Source organism: Typha latifolia, chromosome 4 (assembly GCF_019914945.1).
Source record: "Typha latifolia isolate L0001 chromosome 4, TyphaL0001v2, whole genome shotgun sequence".
Lineage (NCBI taxonomy): Eukaryota > Viridiplantae > Streptophyta > Magnoliopsida > Poales > Typhaceae > Typha > Typha latifolia.
Window position 1 is genome coordinate 15,294,667 of NC_133089.1, and position 10,536 is coordinate 15,305,202.

Sequence of the window (10,536 nt, forward strand, 5' to 3'; positions counted from 1 at the left end):
TTCTACCCTTCCCACCCTAATCAATTTCGATTCATGCATTTTAAGCATTATACAGGGTGAAGGTTTACTAGCTGAATACACTTGGATGTTACACAATGTATTGTATTGTCCATATCAGCCTTCTGGCAATGTAGTTTGTGGTGCCTTCCTAGTTATCCTATTCGTACAAAATGGGTACATGCCAAATCGTGATAATGATAGAATTGTAGTTCTTCCTCAGAATATTATACTGTGCGTCTGCCTGGGTGGCCTGTCCTGCCATCCTCTCTCTGCTTTCAAGTATCAGCCGGATGTCAGTTTGATGTTCTGTTGTGTAGTTAATTCAGGTTATATGGACATGTCGATTTTCCGTCGCTCTGCCATGGTCGACATCTAACTGATTATCTCCAAAGTTATTCCCAAGATCCTTTTCAATTTCTGTACCTAACATGACTAATTTTCTTTAATGTGCTGTGTTTCACAATGGTAAACACTGTACATGAACGAACGCAGCTTTACAACAGGCTACCGTGAAAAAAGTTGATATCATTAAAACAACACCCGCACCAGACGTCTATCATAAAGGAAATGAATGGGAATAAAATTTACATAATACAAATCAATAAGCTAATGATAGCCAAGATAAGAACAAAAACGGACTACCTTTTAGTCATGCAGCATCATCGGATGGAAATATATTCAAAGAGATACTAAGTCACCAGTGCCAATGGCATGAAAATGGCAGCAAACAAACTAGAATTGTGAGCAAATTGCAAAAAAATTATAATTGTGCTTGGACTATCACACTTAAGCCACTTCAAGTTACAACACATTCCTACGTTGGACAATTCCATTTTCAATTAAGTATTCAACGAATTCATCTATCAGATAGGGCCAAGCACCCTCCGCATCATAGTTTGATAGCTGAGGATCAATTGTCTGAATAAAGCAGAAAAGAACAAATAAAAGATGGATCAGGAAACCACTTGCAATTCAGTAAGCATCAATAATTTACAACATCTGCAAGCATCACAATGGATTATGCAGAGTAACTATTGTATGTGCAATCATAAGTTTAAGTCAGGGAGGTACTTGTGATTCCGTCATGGTAATGGTATAGTTAAGTAGAACAAAAGCAGAACCTAACAAAACTTTGAAGAACTACCAATAATAACATTCTGTATGGTTTGAAAAAATATATTGTAGTAGTGTCATAAATTTTGCAGATATCAAGAAAATTGCTACTTGCTATAACATCACGTGGCGTAATTTTTTTGTGTCTACATAAACATATCTTCATATGCATGGATCATCCTTGAGTTGCCTACTAAATAATTACATGGGAAATTAAGCATTAGGGGAAGGTTCTTCTGTGTTACCTTAACAAATTCCAATAGCTGAGACCAAGTGTCACGGGAGATTGCTTTGTTATGCCTCACCTGAAATGAAAAGCATAGCAAATTCAATATATCATTGTAGCAACAAAAGTCAAACTATACAACTGACAGTTCCATCTGTGCATCGATGCTAAATCCTGTATAAGCAGCAGAACAACGAACATTCATTCTAAATAGTTGGTCAACGGACCCATAGAGATCAGCACAAATTAAAACTGATTCCGTTCATCCAAATGAGTTGACCAAAACATCTATAAGCTTGGTAAATGTAAAATTCAGGACAACGAATGCTACCTGTAAGAACTCACACCAATGGTCAACTAAAGGCCAATGCTTTTCTGCAAATAGTAATTGCCACATACCAAGAGCTGTATCTAGTGCCAGAGATTTTTGTCCCTTGAATATCCAAACAGAAGTTAATTACATTAAAATATCAAATTCTCAACAAGGGAAAGAATAGGCGTGTGAACTAGCATCATTAAATTAAAGAATTAGCAACATAAATAATGATGCTAACTAGTAGCAGCATAGTAGTATGATGGAGGATAAGCAAACAAGCGAAACATCCAAGAGAACATCACTCTATATTAGATAATCATATGAATGGATGGGTCCAAAATGAATAGTGAAGGAGCAATAGAACATAGAAGAAAAAAAATCAGAGATTTTTTGAATGATTATTCATAAATACAGTCAGTACTTTGACAATGTTGCCTAGGAGCACTAAAGACGACCATACAGAGTGAAGGATCAAGCTTACTAAAATTAAGTGAAAGCCCAATATAAACAAATGTCATTATCAAGATCAAGGATGTCCTACTGGTGGTGAATAACAATGCTATATCACATGCAAAAGACAACATCATATTTTGAGATGCAACTCTCTTGAAGACCCAATCAAACAAAAGCGTGGTTGAGAATCTTGAGATATAGTGAAATTTCACATGAATCAAGACCTACAAAGAGAATAACAAGAAAGGGACCACTGATAAATAAACATGATGTTGGCACAAGGAGAAAATTAGAATCTCAATAATTATGAAATACATTTTCAACAAGTTTCAAAATAAGCACTTAGAATTTTTATTGCTAGGAATTTGATCCAGGGATTTTCATCCTATCAAATTATGATGTTGGCACAAGCAAAAAATTCAATTGATTGATTCTACTATCAGAATAATTATGAACTACAATCTGAACAATTTTACAATCAGAAATAGTACTTAGGATTGCCATTAGTACTTAGTAGGAACTTGACCAAGGATATTTCATGCTACCAAATACTCTGCCAAAACACCTCTACTAGATACACTCTTGATATCCTATTCTAATAACTTTGTTGAAAGGTACAAATAAAAAAAAACTGATCCAAGTTCCTCCTACAGGCCTATAGTGCACATGTGATTCAAATGATTGACAAGCCACATCAGCAGTGGTAAAGATTCTTTGGATCTTATGGTCCAGAAGACATGTTCTTGAATATCATGTATGAATGCCCTAATCCAGAAGATCCCACTCTAAACAACTCTTGAATCTCAGAGCAGATAACATCAAGGCCAACTAGTACAACCAGACCTGATCAAGTTCTGAGCGCTGCTACGTATCCATTTGTACAAAACACTAAGATTTTAGTCGCTTTAATTAAACTCCTGTGTGTAATCTAATAAGACATTTTTGAAGGCTGGACATGGAATAGCATTCTCAAATGTCAAACTAACTATAAATTCCCATGAAAGAAAATTTGAGGAAAATCAATAATGTTTACACTGTCCAGGCATGTAGCTTGATTTCTTCATAGTTAAGATTACGCTAGCTCTTTAAAACACAATATGCACTAAGTTTCTTCTGGCAAAATACAACAATGTGCAACTAGTCATATAAATTGTCAACAGTAGCATGATAAATAGGGAAACAGCAATAAGTTAAAAACTTCTTTAAGTTCAGTTGCCCCTTGTTAAAGGTAAGAAACTTTATCATGACATAAATTAATTCAAAATTCATTTGATGACAAAACAACTGAAGTTATAATTTTATACATTTTATATACTATATTTCAAATTCACAACTTATCAACTTTCATTATATTATCAAAACTTGGCATCTCACCTGAATGAAGTAACTTTTAAATGAAAAATGAGGTAAAATAAATTGATCCTTTGAGTGTCATAATGCACAGCAGTTGAAAGACCAAATCAGCAGAGAAAAGGCAAAGACGCTAAAGTGAACATTCTGCTTATATAGCAATCCAATTTAACGAATTACATCTGTTGACTTGAAAAATCCAATGAAATGTGTACTCTTGTTTTGGGAAACAAAAGAAACATAAGATGCATATCAGAATATTTCCATGAACAATCATCTTAACTACAGTAGTCACATAATTAAGCATTATGTTATTACAGTAAAATTGCAATTGGGGCTTCACAAATTACTAAACTTATCCAAAAATATTATAGTACATACCTTTTCCTTAGCCCAGAGGAAAGCAAAGTTGTATATATCACGAAATTTTTCTGCAAATTCAGAAGAAAAAAAAATTATCAGACAAGAAACTTTTCCACCTAAAATATGTCCTTCATCTAATAAAATACACATGAAAGACAGCACAAGTAAATGAAAATTTCAGATAATCATTTGTTACAAGATTCCTTTCCTTGACATTAGAATTCCAATTTGTAAGGATTACAACCTTTAAGATAACTCAAGTTCCATCACTTCCAAAGAAATGGGAGATACTTACGTTCATCCTTTATTTCAGCACGGATTGATGGGAGTTTTTCCCGGAACTTTTCGATTGAATCTATTCTGCACACAGATTCTTGTGTTTGAGATCCATAGACAAAAAACCTTTACACTAGTGGCAAGATGAGAAAAATAGAAAATATAGAAGGCTCAACTCTCACCCGAGTGATTGCAGTCCACCAATGAACTCCTGCTTAGAGAATTCACACATTGTGGCAGCTTTCATATGCCAAGATACCACCAACTGTTGTTAATACACAAACTCCAAGTTATATAGAACAATACAGAAGTTATTGATGAACTTTCAGTAAACTAACAAAAGAACATGTCAACTGTAGCAGAATTGCAATATCTTCATATCCCAACAAAATCATGATTGAGTCAAGTATTTACACTTCTTGGAAATAATCAATTAACCATATCAATCTATAAAATAGCTTGAATGGAATGCCTAATTCCCTAGGGCGAAAAAGTCAATCAAAACTTTATTTGGATTTCACATCATATTTCATATGGTCTCATAGTGTATGCCATCTAGGAGTGGCAATTGGCCAGAAGGTCCAGGACAAACTCAAGTTATTCACGAGAAGCTGATCTCAGGTTTCCTTTATGATCTCAGGCCAAACATGGTCCAATTCCTTGCAAATCATATTTTAAACCAAGCCTAGAGAACTAGGGGGCTTAGGCAGCCTCGGTAGTAAGGCCAAAATAACAAAAATCCATGGTCTTAGCCAGTCCTTTGGTTCAAGGTTCGAAAAATCGAGATCGGGATTATGATTGGCCTTCCAAAAAAATAATACGTATCGAGTCGTCTATATAGGATTGGACTTAATTACGTAAAATTCTAAATATTAGTTAAAAATATATGAAAACTTCTAAAAGTTTAGAATTTTTTTTTATCAAAAATAAGAAAATAAAGAAAGAAAACTACGGTGCAATGAAAACTGAAAAAAAAACGAGATTAGAAAGAGAGTGAGTGGAAGAAAACCAAACATAAAAAAAGAAAAACCATGGTGCAGTGAAGAAGAAGAAGAAGAAGAAAAAAAGAGAAGAAAAAGGAAGAGTGAAAGAAATGAAAAAAAATAAAGAAATTAATTAAAAAATTATATACCGGAGTTTGTCGAAGTTTGCTAGAGTTAGATCTGTGTTGCCGGAGTTCGCCAAAGCTAGAGTTCTCCGTAAGAGAAACAATGGTTATATGCTAAGGAGAGAAAAAGAGAAAGAAAGAGTGAAAGAGAGAAAGAGAGAAAGAGAGAAAGAGAGAGAGTGAGAGAGTGAGAAGAAAGTGAAAGAGGGAAAGTTTGGATAGGGTCTAGATTGGGATCGGCCGATCCAGCAAACCATGCTCTAGTTTAGCACTCAAACTAATCATGCCCTGAGGCATATTGGCAGTTGTTTTGACCTAACCACATGAATCTATCAACAAAAGGTTTTGGCATGTTTCGCTAGCATGGCCACTTGACCCACTTAAATACCAAACTTGCTATACAAGCTGGTATTAGTGAAAGAAACATAATTGGTTGGAGTCCGGTGGGTTTTTCGGACAAGAGTTAATACTACCTTTCCTAGATAGGGGAGGTTCACCCCATCACACATATAGGCTTAAGCATGAATTGTTGTGTATTACCATGTATTGCAATAATGTGTCGTATTTAAAGATATGTCATCACATGAAATGGGCTCTCTATGTGGAACTTGCTTTTAACAAAATTTGATGGCACCACACGTAAATATGTATCCAAGCTTTATCATTTCAACATGATAAATAAGAGCCATACAATTTCATACAGACAAACAAGTCCTAAGTCCTAACATTCTAATTTTCTCTTCAAATTAGTTTTACAAATAAATTCTTTGTTAATGTTCCATTTATAAGTACTAAAGGTTCGAATGAGAACGAACAGCCAAAATACCTAAAAGACTGGCAACCAACTACATGAACAAACTCTGTATGCAAAATCAGCCTAAATCAGTGCAAGAAAAGAACAGAGAATGGACTTTAAAACAATTCAATACTAATTGAAGAAGGCACAAATTGATAAAACAAACATTGATTCAATTTGGCGGAAAAGATAATCCAAAGGGCCACTAGAATACATTAAGGACACCTATGAAGTCAGAGCCTTAATTCTATTCAAAATAAGCTTTCTTCCTGAACACCAAAATGCTCAACAACGTTCTATGCTAAAGAAGAAGTCAAGTTCTTCAGTAAATATTAACTAGAGAAACGATATACAAGTACACAACCATGGAGAGACATCCAAGAAAATAGCCAGATAATGTTGTTAACTATTATAGCAATAATACTATGTAATTAAACAAATACAGAAGATACCATAAAAGCACGCACCATAACAATATCCTGGGGATCCACCTGCCAAAGTCAAACAAATAGGAACAGTGTAAATAGCTGTAAAAACAATTAAAATACAACTCATGGTCCACAAAAAAGATTGGAGAAACAAATTATTGCTAGGTTGAATTTGCAAGATATGAAAACCATGTTTCACTAGCTTATGAGAAATATTTAAGAGTTAATAACATCTTTGTTTCTAGCTTTGTGCTCCTAAAAATACTTGTTTTGTGGGTGCTTCATCCATCTGTTAAGGTCTGAATGAGTTAACTGGTTTAGCTATGTGTGCAACAACTAGTAAGACTTTGTCTTCTCACTGTCAACCAGTTCAGCTTTCAACTACTGCCTAAGAATAACTTGAGGTGTATATACAGAAAAAAAAAATGGTCTTGGTGTCTTGCAAGGTATACAAGCAGATCCCAAATTTGGAGGGGTATACATACCAATAAGGACTTTTGGAGGGTATACGGACAAAAAGATCTGAAGAAAAAAAGATACAAGATTCCCGTGATCATCTGGTCCACTAACACATCTTTTAGTAGAAATAGTAAAGCAAGATACTTTGGATGCCGGAATGAAAGACAAATAGAAGTGACTAGGTATATGAATCTATTGAAGAATGCATCCTTTCTTTCTTGGAAATAGACAAGCAAAATTTGTGCAGGCACAAGAAGAAAGGTACATAGATGTCCAATGGAATGCACAACAAAAATATGAAATAAAGATTTCGAAATGTACCTGCAAATCATTGCAAAGAAGAGATATGCCATCAACCATAATCATATCCATATAAGGGTCTGGAAAGAAAAATAAAGGGTATATACAAAATATTAGAAACATGTACCCAAAAAAAATTAAACACGCAAAAATAGATAGAAATAGAATAAAAGAAAGAAGAGTCTTTGTTTATGTCATCTGTTGAGCTATCCAAATCTATTTCAACCATATGGAAGATAATACTGTATGAAATTCCAAATATCCAATACTCATAAACCAAGCTGATCTTAGTTCGCTTGGTAATTCAAGCTAGGCAAACAGAACTCCAAGCAAGTTGAGCATCTCTCTATTTGTCATTCGAGCCCAATGAGAAGAGCCATAAATGAGCTTGGCTTAGCTCGTTTGTTATTCAAGGCAGGGGTGCTAAGCTCAACTACCTCAAAATCTAATTGAAAACAATGAGCTGAGCATTCCTACCTCGATTTGAGCTCAAACCTCACCTGATTTTAGGTTTTCTTGAACCTAAACAATTTCAATTTCACTAACATAGTTAGCATGGCAGAAACCTGGAGCAATCCCAATCCCTGATCAAGTCCCTGAATGAACCTCGTTAAAAACCCAAATCACAAAGTGCAATTGGCAAAGGGTACAGCTTAGACATCACAAAACAGGAGCTACCCTTAGGATTCAATATATCATGTACATGACATATGCCATGTACATATAGAAATAGATACATGATACATACATGTTGGAACATGAGGGATTCCTGTCTAAGCAAATACCACATATGCACTTTCAAGAATGTAGCCATTCGACATTCATAATGTTAATAGAACAAAATTTATGTCTATCAATTCGTTACTTGATAACATGAGGAAATCTATGTATAGTGAGGGATCTGTCTATTTCCTAAGATCTCAGCAGAGAAGATCATTGTTTATCCAAATTAAACCATCAAAACAGTAAAACAAACAATGCCAAAATTCCATATGAACTGTCACTTGAGAGTTAGAGAGTGCAATTTGAGCAAATCAAAATGAGATCCTAAATATGCAACATATCTATTTTAGTTAGTATTGGTCGGAATTCCAGTTTCAATTAGCTTCTGCCACAACAAACTATTCTAATCACAACCTCAAGTTTAAGGCAGAACTGCAAACCATACAACTACCAATAATTATAGGTTCCAAGATATTAAAAGAAAAAACAGAAGCTAACTCGCTATTGAGTTGGGAGGAAAAACTTGCCACCAACATCATTATAAACCTAACTATTGTGTAGTATATGAAATATTAAAGTATAAATTAGCCACATAATGACAGCAACTATTCGATATTGTAAATCATTTGGCTTAAGAAGTCTACCTTTGTATCTATTATAAAGCTCTTCAAGATGTCTAGAATCAGCCACTGCTCTTATCTGTGGTTGACTATAGAATATGTCAAACGCCCCTTCTAGATGCCAATCACTGGCTTTTAACGCCTGAAAAGCGATCTTCTCACTGCATTATGAAAGCATTAAGGCTTAAAAAGATCACATTAAATGGTAGGGAAAAGTTAAGGCATGTACTCATGTAGTGAGCAAACTAGCAAATGACAATAAAATAAGAAGGAACCCTCTGCTTTCTTTCTTAAATCAAATCATAGTATCATACTTTGTTTCAAGTGGATAAACTTGTCTACAAAGTACAATCATTGTGTTTGATACCATATCAAAGGTTCAAAAGACATCAACTGCAGAAACTGGCACTCAAATAAATTAAGTAAAAATTTTAAGTAACCAAAAGCACTTAAATAGTTGATACTAATTATGAATTGAGGATAGGAGTATGAGATGACATAGAACAATTTGGCAATCAAACTATAAGTAAGAACGTAAACATATGTAGCTCATGCTCTTCTGATCCATTTATTTTGATGAATTTTCTCGTGTACGCTTGTGTAGAGGAGGGCATGAAGGTTAACACAAGATCTTGGTATTTTCATGTTGAATCCTAGATAGGTATGACATAAAAGTATAAATGCAGTAGCACTCCATCAGTCAAAAAGATGTGAATAAGTTTGGGAAAACACACCTGGCACCAGTAATCGCCATGAACTGCTGGACTTTATCCCGATGTCCTCTTCCCAGCTTATGCTGTCAACATTTTGAGAATCAGTAAGAACTGAGAGCATCTTTCACTCCACGGAGGTAAAGAGAACCCGAGAAAAAAAAAAAAAAGATGTGTGCCAGAAGTATCTCTACAAAGCAATCCATGCTAATGGAAGTCGGCCCAGAAAAGGGAAAAACATCACACATGGGGTAATAAACAAACTACATTTCTAGGTTATTCGGTTACCATGGTACAAAATCTCCCCGTTTACCAAACAATACTCAATATCAAGCAAATTTGTGTGAGAAGAAGCCAAGAACCTCTAATCCCACTGATCTAGGTGCATCGGAATCGAATAAATTTCCACCGACATGATCGAAAAATAGTATAGACAAAAAAAATAAAAATAAAGAAACTACTAAAACAGCAGCAATGCAATCAAGAAATCTCCCCGTCGTTCCAAAAATAAAAAAAAAACCTCCAAATCCCTCGATAAATTGTACAAAATTATCAAGAAAAAGAAAACAGAGAAGTGCGACATCGAGGTTCATTGAGAATAATTGCATGATCGCTAACCATTTCGAATTCGTGGAGGAAGCCCTAAATATCTTCGGGGGGTAATTCTTCGAAAGGGCTTCGGAGAGAGGAGAAATTAGGGTTTGCAAAATTCTTCCCTTTTCCTCTCTCTCTCTCTCGCCTTTTCTTTCTTTCCCCCCTCTGTCCCTCTCTCTCAGCCTTCCGCCTTTCGCACTTAACACCTCGAACTCGAAGCAACGGGGCTGCGAGAAATGCCGCGTCAGCGATGAGATGACAGCCCATCCTTAAATGACCAAAATATCCTTTTCAAATACCTTATAGACAAATAAAAACCGCTCGTTACCCTGTCTTTTTAAGTAAACCTTCGAGGTCCAATTCGTCAAATCCTAATGGTTGCGTGCGTGGGTTTGCGAGGAAAAGCCAAATGACGTAGTAGTACGTGATCTCGGCCGTTGATTCGATGATAGACGGGTGGATATCGACGCAGCGAAGGGACCCGCATTTTAGGTACCAATGATTTGTTCTGCTGGATTCGTCGGGCCAAAATATTGTCCTCTGCTGGAATTCCCGAATACTTATCTCAAAGTTTATATATATATTTTTTAATTATAACAATCTTTAAAATATTTTTAATATTATAATCAAAATGTATCACATCGTTAAATCTTCTATTAACATTATTAGAGAGATATTAGATAGTTACATCTTGTCACACA

At 35.1% G+C, this 10,536-nt stretch overlaps 1 protein-coding gene across 2 annotated transcripts; it reads right to left on the reverse strand.

The window, feature by feature from the left end:
* Window positions 1-643: 643 nt before the first annotated feature.
* On the reverse strand, window positions 644-10,053 carry LOC140786295 (uncharacterized). 2 transcript variants are annotated; one of them, XM_073134607.1, is made up of 11 exons: window positions 9,860-10,053; window positions 9,266-9,327; window positions 8,556-8,692; window positions 7,210-7,268; window positions 6,469-6,492; window positions 4,280-4,362; window positions 4,117-4,181; window positions 3,840-3,889; window positions 1,671-1,772; window positions 1,359-1,418; window positions 644-918 (listed from the first exon to the last, which is right to left on the reverse strand). In XM_073134607.1, exons 1-11 carry the CDS (start codon window positions 9,860-9,862, stop codon window positions 802-804), a joined length of 762 nt encoding a protein of 253 aa, XP_072990708.1. In that variant the 5' UTR covers window positions 9,863-10,053; the 3' UTR covers window positions 644-801. The 2 variants fall into 2 exon arrangements, with proteins under 2 accessions (XP_072990708.1, XP_072990707.1); XM_073134606.1 differs by having other exon boundaries at window positions 6,454-6,492; window positions 9,860-10,037.
* Window positions 10,054-10,536: the final 483 nt, after the last annotated feature.